Genomic DNA, 21,646 nt, shown 5'->3' with positions numbered 1-21,646 from the left:
ACATACCGGAAAATTTCCCACTGTGACACTGTGAGGCTTAAAGGGGGGCGGCTGTGCTTATTTTCTGCCATGAATTCTGCTCCATTCGTGTAAGTTCATATTAAAAACACGGGCAGAGTTTCAAATAATGAGCTCAGTGTGCAGATGTGAGGAATTCAGCCTGCTCTAAACTCTCTGCTTCACCCAGGCCTTTCTACTCTTGGCTCTCGCTGACATCACTGAGTGGGGATAGCCCTGATACGGCCCCCTCATGCACGAGTGTGGGAGGAGCCTAATATTGCGTTTCAGAGTGAGGAAAGGCTGAGGAGCTGCAGTATGAAAGACGTAAAGTGTTGGGGTGTTTCCAACATGTCTCCTGTCAGAGGAAAAACATCAAGACTCAAAGAAACTAATAAAAGAAAAAATATAAATATCCAGTGAAATCCTCCAACAAACCCTTCCAGTGACCCGGTTAGATACTGACCTTCCTCGTGAATGATCAGATTAGAGAGGAAGGTCATAATTAAACCATGTGTGAATAAAACGTCAGACTGTCACTAATCGATTTATTAATAATTACAAACTTTCATTCTTGGATGGACGAGTAAAACCTCTTGGTTCAAAGCAAGGATGAGTTGCACTGTGGCCCAGTATGAGTATAAGAAGAATTATTTTGAACACTGAATCATGCAAAGCTGGTCTTATAGAGCCCACAGTATAAGTAACGGGTCTAACTGGAATCTGAATATTACCTTTATCTGAGAAACTGAGTTTCTTTTGACAGAAGCTGTGCTCACATTTTCAAAGTCACAGATCGTATTTTTGTGGTCCACAGAACACCAGTGCACCAGGTAGTCTGTGCATCCCGCTTATTCACTGAGGTTTGAGATATTTTTTTGAGCAGAGAAACAGCAGGACTGTGTGGTTCTGAGGGCTGGGAGCTGCTCTGTGGTTCTTCCTGCAAGACGACTCCTTCCATGAAGTACTTGTACTCGTGAATACAAATCTCATATCAAGTCCTTTGTAATGGCAATCTAATGTTTAGACTCCATCATGAACTGAAGGTTTAAATATCTCAAAGTTTCTAATTTGACTAATCAGAGCATCATTCAATGATTAAATCATTACACTGACAAACCAGTTACACAGGGCCATTACACTCTTCTGGGATGTTATGATTACAGGCCAAAGCCAACTTCAAAGTCCCGCTAGTAAGTGCGCACACACACACACACACACACACACACACACACACACACACACACACACACACACACACACACACACACACACACACACACACACACACACACGGAGTGGCTCAGTTCTCACTTGTGGAATCGTCCTGCTCTGTCCTCGTTGTCAGCGTAGAGGAATAATTTTAAGGCATAGTTTTCGATGTGGGCGTTCCCAACCACCTCCTGACTGATGGACTCGTTATCACTCAGCTCCTTCTTCATCTGCAGGAGAAACAAAAACAACGACACATGAACGGAACCGTGTAAGCTCTGCAGAGAAAAGCAATAAATCTGTTTTAGTGTCAAACTTTGGTTGTGAAAGGTGTAATATGTTTTAGCCTGAAACTGATCAACAGATCAGAAATATAGAAGAACATCTGCACACGCTCACGTTTGCAAACGGATAGACCTGCAGAGCTATTAGACCAGGTACTGTTTTAACTGCTGAATCAGGTGACACGCACTCAATGCATTCACTGTACGAAGACCAACACTTACACACCAGTGCCCACAAATTCACACAAAGCCATCATTAAAACAGGGCCTCTCTTTGACCAGCTAAATCCTTTTTCTGGAGTATTCCATCTACTGGATGTACTTATCCCAGTATCTGCTTTATTTACAGTTTTTAAAACTTAGTAGGACCTGCAGATGATCCTTTAAACATCCAGCGGAGGCCGGAGAAACTAACTCTGATCCCTGGATGTGTCGCTTTTGGTTTGGTGCACGGAAAAACACTTCTGACTTCTTAGCTCAAATGTTTTAACTCAGGCAAACACGTCCTCGCTTCAGCGGGTGCCATCTAGCATGATGCTTGATTAGTCTCGCTCGCTCTGCTTCGCTTTGACTAGGTTTGCTCCACCTGTAATTGCTCCTCTATAAGAAATGCCTAGCTCTCATTACAGCGTCCAGCAGGCTTCAGGTTTCTTGTAAAAGCACTAAAGCAAACACACGGGTTGCTTCCAGCAGGTGGACCCTGGCCGGGCTGAATAGATACTCTGTTCGCTGACTGTGAGTCGTAGCGGAGGAATGTAAAAGCACTGAGCTGAGCGTAGGACAGCAGAGGACAACTGGCCTGGGAATACAAGAATGTGGGATGAAAGGAAAGTCGCTAAACTCAGCCATGACTCTCAGGCTCGCTCGCTCTGGTTAGGTTTCCGTTTGACAGGCGACCAAACTTAAAGTGAAGCAGAAGAATTAGCGCCACTTTTTAAATGTAAACCTGGACCAGGTTAGAGCGAAGCAAGCCTTTGATACGAGACCGTGACGCCTTATTGACTCTGGGAGCAGCGAGTGTGACGCACGGAGGTGCAAACCAAGTCCAAACCAACAAACCGGGTCCGCTTCACACAGAAATCCACACGTGCACAGCAGTGTGCATGAGCGACGGGACGCCCAGCCGCGCTTTCATGAGCTCTGTTAATAAATGAAGACCATAAATATGTGAGTGACAATGAATCACAGAGACTCCAGCTCCAACACCTCTGACTGCAGCTGATGCTTTATGCTCAAGTCTGCAGCCTCGGCCCACCTCTTCCTTTCCACTGTCGCTGTCGCCAAAGTGCTTGCTCATAGGGTCATAGTACGATTGTTGGGCTTTTCTCTGCATCTATTATTGTAGGGTCTACCTTACAATATAAAGAACCTTGAGGCAACTGTTGTTTTGATTTGGCGCTGCATAAATTAAATTAAATTTAAATCAATTCAAATCTAAATTCTAGTTGCAGTCATTTGAATTTTCCTCCATCATCCGCTGAGCAGTGTTCATGTGTCTGAGCTTCAAGTCAGTGTCTCTAAGCTCAGAAAGCTTTGAGTGTCTGAGATTAATACATGTTTCCTTGATGTTAGTGAGGTCTTAACCCTTTTTGAACCATGAACCTGGTGGTCAGTGTAAAAGCACGCTTTACTGTAACTCTGTTAATGTTTGTGTTAGAGACGAAAATCAAACGGTTTTGGAAAAAAGAGAACCTGTGCTCTGCAGTGATAGTTGGTGTACCATAATAGCACCAAGTACTCACAGAGTGGCATGAAAAATCAGCTCCACCGGGATTTTACCGTAACTCCTCGACCGCTCAGGGCTCAAGAGGAAATTCAAACAGCTGGACACATGTATCCATCTGGGTTTGGGTCTACATTTCTGAAAACCTTCAGTTCAGTCTATGATGTGGTTCTGATAAAGTCCATCTTTGTTCAGATGCGCGTAATTCCCACAGTCACAGGTGATCAGAACCACCACAGACTCATCGAACAGACTCCAAGAAATCTGAGTCTTTGTACAGTATATTTGATAAGGCTGCACAATTGATTGAATTATAACCTCGATCATTTTGGCTTCTCACCCTTAAATGAACATGACTGAGCAACAATAACAATGTGTTCTCTGCCAATAAAATGCAAAGTAGAAGCAAATCGAGCAGCTTGTTAATCTGCTTTACTTACAGAGCCAGAATTAGCCGCATTACTCATTCGCTCACTCCGTTCGTAAAGCGGCTGAGCTGATTTTAAACTGCTGTGTGTCCTCCATCGTTTTTACCTGATAAACTCTGCAGGTAAAACAGATTGATTAAGTCACAGAAGAAGGACCACCTGTTTGACCACCCTGATCTCCCCGCTGTGAGAGACCACGGTGCTCATCCTCAGTGGCTGCTGCAGGAGACAAAGATCTAAATTTAGCAGCATCTACCATGACTGGCATCTCTGAGGTTTCCCATCCTGCATCACATGAAACTGATTTTCAAACAAGTGATTTTCCACCGTCCCAGTGAAAGGCTTGAGCTGGCAATGACAGTGGAAAATAAAAGTCCAGCATGCCTAATGCCTAGTACGTACGAGCCAGGTCAGCGGGGAAATTGGGGGGGCAGACAGAGTTGCTGCTGTGGTTTAAATCCTGACTCAGAGCGCTGCAGAATGAGTTACAGCAACAAGCAACAGTTCATTAAGGAGTGGAAACCTCGGGGTGTCCCCGTGTTTCACAGACCTTGTTCGGGCTCCATCTGGACAATAGCAGCGCTTCCACATGATTAATCGGGTTTGTGCTGGTGTGATCACAGTCTGACTGCAGCTGAAGTTTACCGAGCAAAACCAAATCAGAATAAGACGGAGCCTGAATCAGGTCCGTGTTTGAACCACTCCTGCTGCCTGCTATCAGCCTGGGAAACAGTTTTGCAACAGGTTCACAACATGACACCAGTTCTCTCTGTAAAACCTGAAAGCTGGCATAGGCCCTGATCACAGCCTTATTTGTGGCCATCCTCACCTGCAGTCTTCTCCTAAACTCTTGCTGCTCCTCAGAAAAAAAGGAAATTAAAGTTTTCTTTTCTTTACCAGATGTTGCATCAGCTTTCCCTCTCGGACTCTCCTCGCTCCTGCAGTGATGCATGGAGACGTCTCAAGCAACCGACCTGCTTGCGACTCCAAGCCGGCAATAGGCGTCAGAAAGACGACACAACAAACGTGGCAGTCATCACTCCATGTTCACAGCATCAAGCAGAAGCTGACACAGTCAGGAGTGACTGTTTGATATTTTACGACCAACAGTTAATATTCATATTTTATAAATGCTCACACTGAACAAGTTTACCTAAGAATATTTCCCTAAAAAGACTCCACCCAGAGCAAACTGCAGCAGACAGCGGAGCATGCTAACATCACCACCGTGACAAGGTGACACCAGGGACAGCAGCTCATTGAAAAGGAGGATAGAAAATTATATATTGTGAGAAATATTTTCTGAGAGTAGTGCAATGCAATGTATGGCTATATTTTCCATAGCAATATATATCATAATCAAATAATTTATTACAGATTATCATGAGCCCACTCATACACACACGTACAGAACTCAAAGCAGCAGGTGTGTGTCGTGTCGGAAAAGCGACGCGCATGTGTGACGGAGATCCCTGGAGCTTCTGTAAAATCAGGCTGCATCTGATTCCTTTAACTGTTCAGACCCACACCTGATTTGCCACGTAGCAAGTTAAACTTGAAACGGTAAACGTTGGATGTAACCGTAGAAGTAGAAACATGCGCGATGAGGGTGGGGAACTACAGGATCAAAATGACATGGACAGTAAAACTGAAGCTGACAGATGTGTTTTAGAGCTTCATCACCTCTCCGTGGGTTCTTCTCAGTCTCGGTAAATTCACTTGGCCCCCCCGCTGGGACACTCTCAGCCCGGTCACCTGCTCCCTCCCTTCATCATAACAATTCCACAAAATCTAATTAGCCCGTTCCTGTTAGCAGACAGGAGAGCAGCCTGCATTACGTAAATGTGACTCACGGAGAAGCACAAGATGTTCTCGTAAGCTCGGAGAACAAACAGACGCAAACCAACGTGTCTTATTCCAAAATTAAGTCAGACTTGTGGCACAAAAAGAGTCCCTAATGGTAAAGATTATTTACCATAACAATAATACAATTTCACATTAAATGGTGAAAAGAGATAAAACCCAAAGAGTCTTCACCTGATGGAACAGGATAACTTTACATCGACCTCAGCAGGAAAATGTCAGCACTGGTCAGCTGTGAGTGGGGGTTAAGATAACCCACAACTTACATCATCAGGCCTTTGCTCTCATGTGAATGACTGAATGTAAAATCTCTGATCAGAGGTTCAGGCTGAATGGTATGTGAAACAAAACCTTGTTATTGTTAGATTTATATATCGTTCGTTATCAATATAAATCAAAGGTTGTGGATTACATTGTTGTGGTCGGCTTACACTCCACAGCAGTGAGGCTCAGGACTGTCTTAGTGAGGCATCTGTAAATATGTGCAACTTGACCACATATCCAGAGTGACAGTGAGGTGTGGCACAGCTGTCCAGCTGTCGCTCTGCACTCTGTGCCATCTGAGAGAAATGTTTCTGGCCCGCGAGTCGCTAACGAGGGTCAGTAACTTAAATGACGCTTAAATCCGACATTCTCCTGTCCTTGTACACACTTCAGGTTCAGAGCGCAGTGGCAGGAAATGGGGAGAACATTGTCTGGGTTATCACTAGGTTTACGTCTTATTGTGCACAACATGACATTCATTTTAGAAACCATGTACCCGTCAGAGTCAAAAAGAAGGCTAAAGCGGTGCATATTTAAGGATGGTTTCCTTAGATCCATACTTCACTCACCACATCTGCTTTTGAGAAAAATACAACAACAGCTAGAATGCCAAGTTCAAGGAAAAGTTCAAGGACTTTAGATACCAGTGTGTGACATCACATTATCTGCAGCCATCTTTTATGTACAGTCTATGGCTTAAACCACCTTTAAAACAATACAGGCTCAGAAATAACAGGCTCAGGCTCGTTGCGTTACATGGCACAGAACGTACTAATGAAAGTGTTCGTAGTTCATACATATATGGACAAATTGAAGGAAAACTTGAAGTATTATGACATTACCTGGCCTGCAAAGTATGTCTGCTAACAGACCTTTTGAAGGCTTTACTGCATTACTTATGATATCTTGCTGCCCAGCAGTGCATGTGACCTGTAGGGGGCACTCTGGGGTCACTGGGACCCCAGCAGTATTTTAACCTCTCCGAGGAGAGAAACCTCAAACCTCTGAGAGGACCTTATGCAGTGAGTGCAGCCTCTGATAACCAACAGGTAAATGTCAAGCCTTTTAGAGGGCTGCGTTGTGTGTGTGTGTATTCATATCTTTGTGGGGACCAAAGATTTAAAGTTTACTATACTTCTGGGGACCAAAATCCTGGTTTGAAGGCATTTTTGAGACTCATAATGTGGTTTTAGTGTCAGGGTTACAGTTAGGTTATGGTTATGTTAGGTTTAGGATGAGGGTTAGGTTTAGGCATTCTTTTTTCATGGTTAGGCTACGGGGCTAGGGAAAGCATTATGTCAATTAGATGTCCCCACAACATAGTAATACCTGACGTGTGTGTGTTTTCTAAGAAAAGAGCCATTCAGCCGTGTGCTGCTGAGGTAGAGGCGGTGTACAGGCAGCGGTGCAGCCAGCGTCACAGCGCTTGGAGCAGGAGTAACGAGGCTGTTGGCTGGACCGTGCAGCTCAGCAGGAGGTCATTGTTCTTCACGTAACACGTCACTTAAAATCTGATGTATAAGAAATCCAACAAGATTCTTATCAACCCTCGAGATACTTCTATTCATATCTCTTAGTAATTTACTAAACCTGAGCTGTACAGCAGGGGCAGACAAAAGCTCCTCAGACGTCCTCTATGAGCCTCGGTTTCTTACAGATAAATAAAAATAAACCGGGCTGATTTAATCTGGCAGATTTTCTCGATGCAAAGCTTAAACTTCAGTATAAAATAAATAAATAAGTAATCCCAATGAAAGTATGAGCTGCAGCCTGCATGGCCTCGAGGCCTGCACAGAAACCAGGGACCCCCAAGCCCCTGTGTCCTCTCCACAGAGGGAGAGGGAGTCCAGAAAAATCAAGAGCATGTTTATGAAACAAATGCAATGACCATCTCATCTGCGTGTTTTTGTTCTCTTAATCACTTGAAGTCAAAAGCAGGAATGAAAATCAGACCCAGCGAACAGACCCAAATTAATCTTTCTCATTTAGACGCAGTCAGCAAGCTCCTGAAACACTGAAGCTCCTGGTTTGAGATGATTAAGCTAATGCGCTTCATTTACTCATTATTCAACGTGACACAATCAGCAAGAGAGAACTAAACAGGAAAAAGGGTCCGCACTGAAGGAGGAACAGGACTAAAGAATCCGACTCACCGTCTCCAGCTGGTCCATGAGTTTGACCAGGAACTTTCGGCACTCGGGTGTTTTGCTGTCCAGCTTCATGCCCGTCTGCATGGCGTAGAGTCGACCTGCAGGAGAGCACGGGGAGGAGATAAAAAAATTAAACAAGTCTGTTCTTCCACAGCTTCGCTCACACAAGACTCGACACAGAGTCCTCCTCATTAAAGTTTCACACAAGAGCTGCTGAAGATGGAAAGATTTCCACCTGAGACGAAGCAGGCCTGTGTGGACACACTCATGATCCCTCACCTGTCAATTATTTCTATTCTTCTCTAACATGATGTGACCTCACACCTGAGCAGCAGCACCGGGCCTGCAGGGATGACCTCCAGAAAAACTCTTAGAGAACTAGGACTGGAATTATTTTCCAAAAATTATAAAGCTAGTCAGAAAAAAAGCTGCTGGTATGATAAAGTGTTTTCATATTACTGTAACGGAGGTCAGGGAGGGCTCGTGTTTCTGTGATGTACCTGCAGCTCTTTACTCAGTGTTCAAAAACTGTTATATGAATATTACAGATATGCATTTACTGAATGTATCTGCTGGTATAGGGACATTAAATCCAATGTTATTTGAGCCAGAAAAATACACAAAACATTCAAGAGGAGTGATACAACCTGAACTCCACGTTCAACACCACAGACTGTATTTAAAAGATTTCCCAACAAGACTTCACAAACAATGAAGAGACACTTGCTCACACAGTCTATGCTCACAACACAAACCTCAGAAAGCAGACTGAGAATGATGTGCACAGCTGTCACACAACACATTTTCAAAAACTGAAAAGAGCTCCCCATCAACAATACACACACACACACACATGCACACCCACACACACACACAGAATTCAGCTGTTTGTTGTGTGGGTATCCAGGTTTCAGTTCAGGGGCGTGGCTTGTACACCTGAAGTCCGTCACTGTGCTTCGGTTTGCCTCGTGGCTACACAAACCATGACTTTACACCCCGTTAGAGAGTTTGTGTGTGTAAAAGTTTTATGGAACCATGCTGATGCCTTCCTGTAGATTCTGGGCTGAACTGCACTGCAGGCTCATCTCTGTGTGAATCAGCCCGGGGTTTGTTAACCAGATGGATGGTGCACTGTGTGTGATCGCTGTGCGTGCACACAGCTGCTGTCTCGACCCATGTTAAAAATGATTGTCTTTAACTAAAATGAGAGACACTTTGAAGCGCACACGGCTTCCTCCTCCATCAGCAGGAAATACAGACGCTGTGTCTGCAGGATAAACACCTCACAGTCGTCCTAAACCGGCAGCAGAAAGGCTTTTCACACTCTGCTCACTCTCACACAATCACAGGTATGTTGGAGTAAAAACCTCCACCTGTGCTGACAGGCACGCAGACATTCCTCAAATCATCTCTAATCCACAGCTCTGTGTGTGTGTGTGTGTGTGTGTGTGTGTGTGTGTGTGTGTGTGTGTGTGTGTGTGTGTGTGTGTGTGTGTGTGTGTGTGTGTGTGTGTGTGTGTGTACACTTGTAGTGCAACAGGCACAGTGAGCAGACTCAGCGCTGCACTATCAGCGCAGGGTGAAGCAGCCTCAGAGTTCCTTCTCTGCGAGGATTACCTCAGCAGATTGTGCTGTTTGTGTGGAGGCGGCGTGCAGCACAGAGCGATGAGATCAGTGCGGATTTTACCCTTTGCTGAAATTCTCTCTTTTGAACGTGGACCTCATTTTGGAACGTGGAACCTTGTCGTGTTCTAGAAATCGACGGTTTTATTAAAAATCACCAACGTTTCAAATAATAAGTAATCTCTTTGAGCCACGTGCTCAGGTTGTAGGGCATCGCAGCCCCACCCACCTGCTGTTAAAACCTTCTGTCTGTGAGGGGCAGCCAATCAGAAGACAGCTGGCATAAAGGTGGAGGAGCCAAAACTGCTTGTTTCAGAGAGATGAGTGACTGCAGTAATGCAGCATCACATAAATAAAGATTACTGTAAATTGTAAATCATGCAGAACTACTCTAGTAGAAGAATATAGAGCTGAAAGCATGTGGAATGGTGCACGGTATGAAATCTGAGTAACTAATTATAATTATGTTTAGAATTTAGTTCATTAATTGAACAAAACTCAAAGGTTGCAACTTGTCTGGTCTGTTTTATGCCTTTAATTTGAAAATCTCCGGGTTATAGTTTGTTGGTCAGACACAGCCGACATGACATGAGCTGGAAACGTTAATAAACATTAAAACATAACTAAATAAAATTCCACCTGCTGATATTGCTCCCACAATTACTCTACACTTATTGTACTTTATCTGAAACATGCACAGGCTGTGCTCAGAGCGTCTGCTGCAGCGGAGAGAGAAAGCCTGAATATTAAGCAGTATTCCAGCGTGGACGGTCGGGCCTGTCGAGTTACCAGGAGACCATAAACATCGTGTTGTACTCTGCATATATTTGAGTAATCCGTTTCCACCTCATGTTTGAGTCACAGCCCTGCGCAGCATCAGCAGAACAATGGCCCATTTCACAGCAGCAGAATGGCGGGGAGCCTCTGTCCAGCCGCCAAGGCCAGAAGCACTCAGTGTTTCCAAAGAGCGGCACCAGTGTGACACGCATGTACGCATGTACGCATGAACAAGAGCGCAGCAAGCCACACAGACAGCGGGTCCTCCAGCAGACTGACAAAGGAAGGCTTTGTGTCATCGCGCTGTACAACACAACCCAACACAGTTAGACTGCAGACACACACACACACACACACACACACACACACACACACACACACACACACACACACACACACACACACACACACAACCAGTGCTGGAGCCCCCTTGTGGTGAGTGAAGGTGCAGTTTGTTTCTGCATTCATTAATTTGTATTTTGTTCAGTTTATTCTTCTCACCCTGAAAACTACATGTAAGCATCAACAGCTCTCTGCAGCCCAGTAAAGGACAGCAGCTACCAGTGTCACTGCAACACATAAATAGTAGTTTGTTTTAAAATGAAAAACACTCAGAATTAAACAAAACATCTGAATTTGATAAATTACATTAAATTATATTTAATTCCATCTTTAAACCAGCAGTGTAGACTTCAGCTGCACAGATATCAGCACACAGGAGGACTTTAACTGATCTCAGTGACCTGCATTCATCTTACAGGAAATAAATCATCCACATCAGCTACCAGACATTTTAAACCAGGCATCGCAAGTTAAACCTTCGATGCCCCTCCGGTCTGCAAAAAGCTGCAAAAGCCTGAAAGCACGCCAGCTGGGACACATCCTCTGAGGAGACGATAACTTCAAGTGTTAAAACCTGTCAGGCTTTTGTTTCCTGCGATTATAGGGTCTCTGACGAGCTTCCCTCTCTGCTGGCTCTCTCAAAAATAAGTAGGGTCCAAAAAATGCTTTTAGCTCCGGCGTTTGTTTTTCAGAGGTGATAAGCTTCAGTGGAAGGGCTGCTGCTGCCAGCTCACGCAGAGGAAAAGGTTTGTGAGAAAGGATGTGCACTGAAGGTGTTAGACGAAACACTGAACGCTGAACAAATGCAGTGAAAAAGCAAGAAGCTGCATTTCCAGAAAGTTCAGCTCGTGACTGGCAGCAGCGCAGCTTTCTGACTTCTAGCTATGTCTCTGAGGACTCTGATATCGGTCTAATTTGCCTCTCTGTGTGTGTGGACGGGATGGTTTACTGCTGATTTGTTATGACACTGCATTCATTGGGTTGCACAGCACATAACTGAGCAGGTCAACACCAGTCAGTACGATGTGAGACACATCAGGTAGACCTGTGATGTGCTGCCCAAGTTTTCTGCAGAGGCTTCTACAGCAGAGATTTCACGTGTACAGACACTAAACTCTGCTCTGTCAACACAGCAGTTTCCCCAATTTCCTCGTTTATCTCTTGGCGTGACAGTGACTGTTGTAAGAAAATATATTTAGCAGTGAATAATTAACCCTCCTGTAATGGTGCTGGCAGGACGCCGCCACCGCCTCGATGCAATTTTTGACATTCTGTGCCAATGTGAATGTGGGCCAGAGCAGTCTCTGTGTCATATGAATGACAAGGACTTCATTATGGAGAATAGCTGAGTCGCTCTGTCTGTGTGTGTGTGTGTGTGTGTGTGTGTGTGTGTGTGTGTGTGTGTGTGTGTGTGTGTGTGTGTGTGTGTGTGTGTGTGTGTGTGTGTTCGTTCAGTGTGACCAGAAGACAATCGAGGCCCACAGAGTGAACACACTGCCACAGATTCTGGAGGTTCATTCCAGCACAACATGCTGTAAAGCGCGACTGCAACGCTTACAGATAAGATGAAGCTCGAACACAGAAACCGAGCACGATGGGAACAGATCATTAACAACAAGAAACTCTGTCATATCTGTTCTGCTGTTCTCACAGCATTTCTTTGGTTTTGGTATTAAAAGCAGCTCAGCGTAACCTCCATTGTTGTTCCCATTTCTTCATTCAAACTTATGAAAAATGCCAAAGATAACATAGTTTGACAGCATAAAATTTAATTTTTGCACCAACAAGCTGAAAACTTGGCACACCACACAGTGTGCAGTAAATCACTGCATATGAAAAATGCCACCCATTACCCATTTTCCTGCAAAATGAAAAGAAGGGTGTAACTCAAGACTTACTGTATAACAACCTCAGTTTTATCTAAATGTGAGACAAGAAAATTACAACATCCAGGATTTTATTCTTTAGAGACAAGGCTGCAGTTTAACTGGCTTCACAGATAGACTATCTGCATAGCAATGAGCTTTTGAACGATACTGCCTCAAGGAAGCATGTATAATGTAAATGCAGTTGATCCCAGCACTCCATGACTAACTTCTATGTGTGAAGAAGAAGCCACATTTACATGCACAAATAATGTTACCAAGCAGTAGAGTTGGCTAGCTAGCTTTAACTTGGCTGCGTGGCATGAATCCGGTGATGGTTTGGTAACGTTAGCTGATGAAGTGATGTGAATATGGTCACATCGCTTTATCAGATCAGCACTGGAATGATTTAGCTGACCTTATCCACTCAGGACAATATAGTGACAGCGTGTAATTCACAGAGGAGAATCACACCTCACAATGAATTCTGTCTCGGATGTCAACGGTAATTTTCCTCAGAACTTTCCATTTTGCCAGATGGCTTCATTTGTTAAAACTTTACAGAAAGCTGGTGGGAGCCAGAACCAGTCACACACTGTTCTGTTTGAACTTAGTTGGAAACTAAGACTAAGTTATAAATCTCTAGTGAGGTCATGTCTTGTACTACAGTAAGGGTCATTAAGAAAATCTAGACCACTGTCACCACACTCGTATCATTCCCTTCATGCTGAAGAGATAATCATCATGTTCAGCTGCAAACTCTGAAATCGTGTAATTATAGCCAGCATGTGGACGCAGTGACGGCTGAACTGGCACAGTCTGCCACTGTGCCCACTTCCCAGGCAGTCCAAACTAATTACATGGTAGGTCTTATTCTTTCTAAATGTTTTAAAGCTCGGCGGGGAGAGGATGGAGGATTGAGTGTGAGACGTAATGGTCCCAGTTTCCATCAGGTTACTCAGCAAAGTCCTCTTTATCAGAATCCAATCATTCTGAGGAAGCCAAATAATCACAGCCAGTCAGTGCAGTAATGAATAAAACAGTGAATTAAAAAAAATTTTCAAGTTAAAAAATAAAGCTGTATGCATGTTTGGATATTACATACAAATAAAAGGAGGAGTGTGTTCCCCTCCCGCAGACAGAGGGATGGTACCTGTGTTCACCCTCTCCTCGTTTATAACGTCGACAGTCCAATCAGTGTGAAACGGCATTTGTAACGCAGCCAAGTGCTGTCGGCCGGGGGAGCTGCAGGTGAATTACGTGGCTTCATTACAGCTAAACAAATCATGGCGTTGACTCAAACCTCCATTGATTGGTCTGTTCTGGGGTGGAGGTGAGGTGAAATATTGCCTGGCATTAGCTGGCTAATTTAGATGGACCTGCTGAGCTGAGGCTGAGTGATGGTAAACGCTCTAGCAGTCAGACAAAAAGGATGGAAATAAATCTCTGCGAGCCCTGGCCTCATCAGACCCACATGATGGACGGCTTCCCTGATGAGTTATTTGTGAAGTTCTGCATGTTCAGATGTTTGCTCACTGAAAATATACTCTGCACTGCCAGTCATAACGCCTCAAAGCACCTCGAAGAAGCACACCTTTACTTTGGTACAATTATGTGAATAACACAGACACACACACACACACACACACACACACCCTCTCTTTCTGTTGGAGACAACTGTCAGATTTCCAATTTATTGTAACAGTTATTCCTTCCCCTGGAATGCCAGATTTGCAACCATCTGTTAGCCAGTTAGCAGCAGTTTTCAATTTGTTTCAGTGATTGAGAAAAAGAACCCGTCAGAGAAAAGAAGAAGCAGCATTATCACCTTAGTGTGAGCGGAGGTGGGGAGTAAATTATGTTTACTTCAGGGATGTACGCTTATAAAAGTCTAATTAAAAGTCTGATTTTGTCACTTGTTAACAGGAATGACTGATACGAGGACCAAAATGCAACTTGAAGCCATCAATGTGGCAGATAAGAGCTGCAGTTCCTCTAATGGCCACTTGATGCTTCAAAAGTAAGGCAGTCTCCATAGACATGTTCATATTTCCATACTTTGTTTTCAGCCTGATACAAAATGGTTTTGGTCTTTACAGCTGCATGACAACAATACACGCAGGTTACCGTTTTAATGCAGAAAATTATGGATGCAACCACTTCGATGGGGGTGCCTTTTAGAGCACATGAAATCATTTTTTCTCATATGTCTTTTATCAGCTCTGTGTTTGTGTGATGCACTGAGTGTTTTTCCCCACCTGGCCAACTGGTCCAACAGTCAGTCTCAAACCAGCTGCCCTGTTAATATTAATGCAGTATTTCTACCTCAGTATCGTCCCTGTAGATAGGGCTGTGCGATATGACCAAAATTTCATTTCCCGATATAAGAATTCTATAGTCCCGATAATGATATAAATCACAAAAATGTAACATTTTCTGTAAATTCTGTGAATCTCGGGCAGCTCAACTTGCGTGAAGTGTTTCCAGCTGCGTGTCATGTAGCTGGAGTCGAGTGTTTAACCGATGCATGAAACAATACATTTTTAGACATAAGTTGTAACGGCCTCCGTTTTCTTTGTGAGTATTTATTACACAGCGTGCTGCGGGGAAAAGCCTGTTCTAACGTTTGAGTCGAAGGTTTATTGGCGGCTCTTTTTTACTTCTCATCCGTAAATAATCTGCATGCTCTTTCATGTGATTCAGTTATTTTTGAAAAGTCTCAACAGGATCTTGAGCTTTATTGTGAAAGGTTTATGTAAAACATAAACAAGCAGACACACGATGCTGTTACCATCGTTGTTGCTAACCACAACGCATAAAAACAGGCGCTTGTCTGTCTGTAGTGTGGTTATATAAAATATAAGAGAAAGAGAGAACTTTAAAAAATTAATATAGCCACTACAGTGACCATCAAAACGATGAAAAAATATTGCCGTAAAGAGTTTATTTTGTGACACCACGAAACAAACGATAGCGTAAAATGAAACGATAGATGTTTTTATATCGTCATCCGATATATATCGTTATATCGAACAGCCCTACCTGTAGAGGGAGTTGGAGTAAAATCAGTTCAGCTCACAGTAAATCTGAGTCAGAGACAACGGGCAAGCTGCTGGCCCAAAGAACAAGAGCCAGGCCCAAGACTGAAACACGAGCAACGGGCTGTAAATGTGGGTTTCTTCACAAAGTTTTGCCTTCAGCAGATTCTGACGGTAACAGATGAGAGTCTCGTTCACAGTCTGCAGCGCAGTAAAGGTGATGAAATCCTGCGTTATCGAGTCGCAGCTTTAGTCTTTTTCACCACCTGCTGCTCATCTCTGGAATTTTTCTCGCTCTTTTCAAGTGTTTTCTACTTGGCTGGTGTTGCTGTGTTTTCCTGCAGGAATGAATAGAGTCCTGCAAGACTCTTGTGTCAGTCCTTTTATTAAATTCAACTGTTTTTCACTCCTCTTACTGGCAGTTTGGCAGAGTTTGCAGTGCACTTTTGTTGAGGTCACTTAACCAAGCATCTCCAACCAGTTCACATTTCTCATGTATGGGTTTCTGATCACTGAAGCCAATAACCAATACAATAGAGTCATTTTTAAACTTTAGAACTGGTAGCCATATTTGTTGGGTGGAAATGTCTCTATGTCCATTTCTCTGTGACTCGGATGACTTTTCTGGCCCAGTTGCTAGTTTCAGGTCACACTGACTTTTAAAAAAAAAGGATCAAGAAGGATGATAGTCCATGACAGGTTTTTGGTGTACAGTTTCAGTCAGATCCATCCATTTCAAAATACCAGCATAGTGACAGCTAACATGCTCATCTCAAGGTATCAAAGCCTTCATAATATCACTAATCAAAGAGTGACATCAGGGTAAAACCTGCAAGCATGCCTGGTAGGAACTGTACACTGATTCTGAATGATCTGATTCAGTGCAGTCGACCAGTTTAATTGTAGACCTCGCAGACCCCTATAAAGGCCGACAAGTGTTGTTGTTTTTTTGTTTTTGTTTTTTTTAACATATTTCAAAGCTTCCTTCTAGCATTTCCTTTTTTCCTGCTACCAAAAACATGCACCCAACTCCAGACATGGCCGACATCTGTTATTCCAGCTCTAGTGTTATTGCTCCCATAATCAGTATACATGAGCATTAACCTATTTCTATTCTTTTAAGCCTTGCTTCACTCATCACGTCACATCTTATTCTTAAAAACATCTTCTTGCTAATATGGTGACGAAACACACTCATAGTCCACTGCTCCCCATCCCTTAAACACACACACGTTCCCTGTTAAAGTTAGTGTACGACCTGCCCCTCCCTCTCTCTCTCTCCCTCTGAGGCCCAGACACATGGTGCTGCTGACCTCCAGTGGTCTGACTGGGTCACTGGTCCAGCACACATCCACACTGACGGGGCCACCTTTCACACCACAAACACACACTGAGTGCAGGCAGCTTGGGCTATTCACCTTCACCTTCCTCGGACTTGTCCGTCATGTTTATCTCTCCGCATCAACTTGAGTGATAAAAGGCTGCTGTTGCTGCTTTCAGATACAGTTAAACTGCTTATCTGCTCCGTCAGTCATGTTCCCAACATAAGCAGTATAAAATCCATTAAGCACTTGATCAGAGGACACACACAACACTGACAGGTAACTGGGCTCCAAATACAGGCTCACACCTGAACTGCAGACCACACCCACAGCTGTACCTGCTGATAAACAACCACGAGAAAACAACAAACATATTGCATGATTAATATCAGAATCAGAATGACTTTATTTATCCCAAATAAAGTCTCTCTGTAACTATTTTCAATTAAAAAAATGTTTTTTTGTTTTCTCAAACTATGGATCTGATATCTTACTACCCTTTAATGGTTGTCTGCTGAAACCAGACTTAGCCCATATTTTAGGTCCTGTGGGGTATCCAGAGGACATGCAGGGCCAAAGCTGGTGTCTCACAGTCCAAATTCCCCCAAGAGATCGTCTGGTAGAACATTCATCTAGTGTTCACAGGGTTTTGATTTTAGGCTGTTTGCACTGCACAGAGCAGCTCGCAGCAAAGAGACCAAGGAGGCAAAAAAAACCAAAGAAAAAAAAAAAAAAAAGAAGAATAAAACAGACTGGAGAGGTGAGTCAATTTAATCGTCTAATATGAGCAACAGCAGAGTGTTTTTCACGTGCCATGGACAGAAGCAGCGCTCGGCAAATTAATAACCAGAAACAGCACAAAGAGCGCCGCCACCCCCAAGGAACGATAATGACCGTCCGTGGGAGGTATGGAGCGGCTTCTTCTTCACAAACGCCTGAGAAACAGGCCTCCTTCACCTCAGACAGACAGAACAGCACATCACTGTTTTCAGCACTGAGAATATGTTTCCATGCACACGCATATCATTAAGTTCGTTTAGTCCACCTCCCAGCATCGCCCTCACACTCACCCATCTGCAGCCAATCAGTGATAGGCTGAGGCTGAGAGAGGCTTACCAAAAAAAATTTTTGGTGCTCACTGTGACTTTTTCCTTGTTCTGAAATAAAAGTCCAGTAAAAGGGTCAGTGTTTGGACCCGCCGGGGGAGATTCAGAGTGACAGAATAAAAATAGCAGCAGCGCTGAAGTATTTCACTTTCACAAAAAGATGACAGGTGGGTGAAAAATCAGCCAAATTTAAAAGAGGAAAATCTGGTTTGATGATGGCGGCGGATCGCCTGCCATCATTTTGAGCTCAGCCACACACGCCGTCGTGTACACCCACAGGCTGGTAAAGGTGAGCAAACACAGGTTCAACACAGAGCAAAGCATGCCTTGAAAACAGTGATGACCATGACCGTCCCATTTCCCGTTCTGCCTGTTTGAAGAAAAACGAGCTTTTTAAAGCTGCAGCCACATTATGAAGATGTGGCCTAACAGCTGTTTCCCAGAAGCTTCACCTCAGCTGTCACAGGAAGCACACGTCTGTCCGTCTGCCTGTCAGTCAGTGGGCTCCTGGTTTTGATCAGACTCTCTTTTCCTGCGTTGATATACCTCTTCGTGTGCATCTCACTTACATCAGCTCAACTGGGTCAGACTCAGTCCCTGCTGTGCCCTCTGCATCACCAATCAGTCCTTTTACACACTCTGCCCTACTTAACAGGAAACAAGGCTGAGGACTGGGCACCTTTCTACCAAAACGTTATCTTTCAATAGAGCATTTGAAATAATTTACGTGGACCGTTGATGACTGTGATGTGATATTGTGACCAACACTGACCCAAAAAGGTGGATCAGACATCAGAGACAGTGGGACGATGCCTGTTAGCAAAGGATCAGCAGTCTGGAGGTGCGTCAAGACAACAGTTTTCTGTGTGTGTCCAAACTGTGAGTGAGTAACAACAACACTTTGGTTTCTCTCTCTCTCTCTCTCACACCGTCTCTTCACCGATGCTGGTTTTGCTCGATCAGCGCAGATCAGCACCTTGAGCACACCTGAGAGCGGCCTCTGGTTGCCAGTACATCACAGGCCTAACACAGAGACACAGAAAACCTCACATTCACGCCTACCTCCAGTTTAGAATCCTCCAGTTGGTGCTGTGGCATGAAAACCAAAGTACCAAAGAGAACCCAAGCAAGTACAGGGAGAACGTACAAACGGCACACAGAAAGAACCCAGCAGGACGGGTTTTTGTGGTTTATGTTGTACGATTTTCAACATCTGTGATAGTGAAGGAGACAAATGAATACCATAAACAATTATAAATTACTGTTAATACTTCATCACACCTGCTTTTAATGTGCACAAAGTTAGTTGTACAAATCTGTGAAATGGCTGATTTCAAAGTGAATATAAATCTAATAAATCGAAGCATACATAGTTCAGACTGATAAAAACATGTCAACACGACACTTTACATAATAAGGAAAATAACATATATATATATATATATAACTTACAAGACTAGCTCTTATTACTTGGTGGTTTCCTATTAAATGAAAAAAAAAAACAACAGAATTTTGTGGAACAGCTTATCTGTTCTCAGAGTAAATATTGAACAAAAGTGTAGATGTCATACGATCCCTGAAACTTAAGCATCATATTGGTTTAAATCACCAGGAAAAATATGGAAGTTTTATGCAGTCACTTTCTCTTTCATGACCATTAATACCCCCCAGGGCACTTTTACTTTGGTGTGGAATGAAAGACCGGGAGGCACTGGTGTTTGAGTAACATACTGTAGATGCTACTGTTACTGCCCACTCATTAATCCACGAAATCCCAGAGAGTAGACTATGTTCAGTCACAAGGATGAACAATGAAACGTTCCTTCTGCTGAAAATGAACAGAATCAACGTTTTGGGAATATTGGCTGGATGTTTTGCATCTCACCAGAAAGTCATCAGCCTAAATACATCTAAACACTCAGCTATGACACAGAAGCCAGTATCTCCCAGACACCAGGATTTGACGTAAATACGGTCAAATCACTGTCCATCAAATCAAGGTTTCAAAGGTTTTAAGCCATCTCATTAATTCAGAAGAAAGAAAAAAAACCGGCCAATTTTCATATTCTACTTGAGATCGGAGATACAAGCATTTTCTTGGAATTTCTGTCCTTGATTACAATACTTTAAACAAGCTTTCTATTTTTTGTTTTTTCTCTCTCCCATAATTTATTTGTGTTTTGGCCTCATCCCTCTCCACTCACCCCCACCAATCAGTTCCAGTTCTGCTGGTGATATTTTCCTGTAAAATCTGAGTTCTTCTACACCACTATTGCCAAATGCTGCTTATAAAGGTTCATAGAATTATGGGATTAAAAATAATAATAATAATAATATTGTAGGTTCTTAATCTTGCCGTCTCAAGTGTCCTGACAAAATTGATGTTGTGGATTGGTGAGGTATACAGAATATATAACTTCTCATCACGGGCTGCATTATACTTCTGTAGAAAATACTGCCACTGTGTAAGGAAGGTGCGACTGGGTTTCAGCAGGTATGCACTGGTGTGAAACATAGTGACAGACTGGTAAAAAACTCATGAGTCATGTGGAGGTGAAGTATGCAGGCAGTGGGGTGGAGCCCATTGTTTACAGCTGACTGTGAAGGCTCATCATGACTCTGTGACACACAGCAGGACAAAGAAGAAGAAAAAAAATAGCTGGACGAGGACTTCACGTCAGACTTTGAAGCAGCCCTGGAACGTTCTGGCCGGTACTTCCTGTCTGCTAACTCCATACCTCACTGGCAGCTAGCCAGGTACGGTTACCTGGACAGTTTCTGGGTTGTTCCAAACTTCAGCTAAATTTAGCAGGATGAAAGCAGAGCAGGTTTACAGCCTCACAGAACGGAATCTGGAGGACTTTCTTTATCTGAGTCAGTGAGGGGAACAGTTTATGAATTTCCCAAATGATCCCTGTTGCTAAGGGAACGTTAGGAGGCTAATGAAGTTGGAGCTGTCAGAGCTAACGCTGTGAGACGTTCAAAGAGCGGAGTGATTTAACGCCGCAGTTCGGCGACTCCTTGAACATCTCACACAATCTGTAAGGACTTTTACTTTAAACTTCCCCTCTGGATAAAACGCTTGGGTCCTAAGCTCAGGCGGCTGTCAGCTCTCAGGTAAACAAAGCTGTCATGCTAACAACAGTAGCTGCTAACGCCAATCAGAACACACACTTACAGTAATAAGTCACCACCGGGTCCCGTTTCTCGTGTTCCTGCGCGGTCCGCAGGTGGTGCTGGATGATTCTGAACTGAACCGGCAGAGCCATGGTGGAGTTAAAACCGATCCAGCGAGCTCGAACAAATCACCAGAATGGACTGTTGTTGTTAGCAAGAGTTCCTCCGTACTTCCGCGTGTTTGTCCAATAGGAGCGGCCGCCCAGACGGGACGATGACGTCACCATCTCGCTGAAGTATTGGGTGAGGGTTTGAATCTCAAGGTGTGGCTCATTAAACCAAAGAACTACAGGTGAAACTATGATATAATGCATATTCTATGAGCCTGAATAAAAATATATTATTGGTGGAAGATGTCAAAGAATTTTGGACAACAATAAACTGAAGAAAACTAGCAATATAATCCCCAAAAGTTGATTCTGTTCATCTGGACGTAGCGTTTTGTGGGAGAAACGTTTCGTCACTCATCCAAGTG

General features: G+C 43.7%; 1 protein-coding gene across 3 annotated transcripts in view; it reads right to left on the bottom strand.

Moving 5' to 3' along the window:
• The window catches only part of vta1 (vesicle (multivesicular body) trafficking 1), a 59,459-nt gene extending 38,096 nt beyond the window's left edge, over window positions 1-21,363 (bottom strand). For all 3 annotated transcript variants that reach the window (XM_040017880.1, XM_040017881.1, XM_040017882.1), the window contains exons 1-3: window positions 21,173-21,363; window positions 7,925-8,019; window positions 1,312-1,439 (exon numbers count right to left, since the gene is read on the bottom strand). In XM_040017880.1, coding sequence (XP_039873814.1) covers window positions 1,312-1,439; window positions 7,925-8,019; window positions 21,173-21,263 — 314 coding nt within the window. In that variant the 5' untranslated portion in view covers window positions 21,264-21,363. The remainder of the gene's footprint in view (window positions 1-1,311; window positions 1,440-7,924; window positions 8,020-21,172) is intronic.
• Window positions 21,364-21,646: the final 283 nt, after the last annotated feature.

The sequence above is a fragment of the Simochromis diagramma genome, unplaced genomic scaffold (assembly GCF_900408965.1).
Source record: "Simochromis diagramma unplaced genomic scaffold, fSimDia1.1 OVJJ01000802.1, whole genome shotgun sequence".
Lineage (NCBI taxonomy): Eukaryota > Metazoa > Chordata > Actinopteri > Cichliformes > Cichlidae > Simochromis > Simochromis diagramma.
This window is presented reverse-complemented; position numbering and strand designations above follow the sequence as displayed.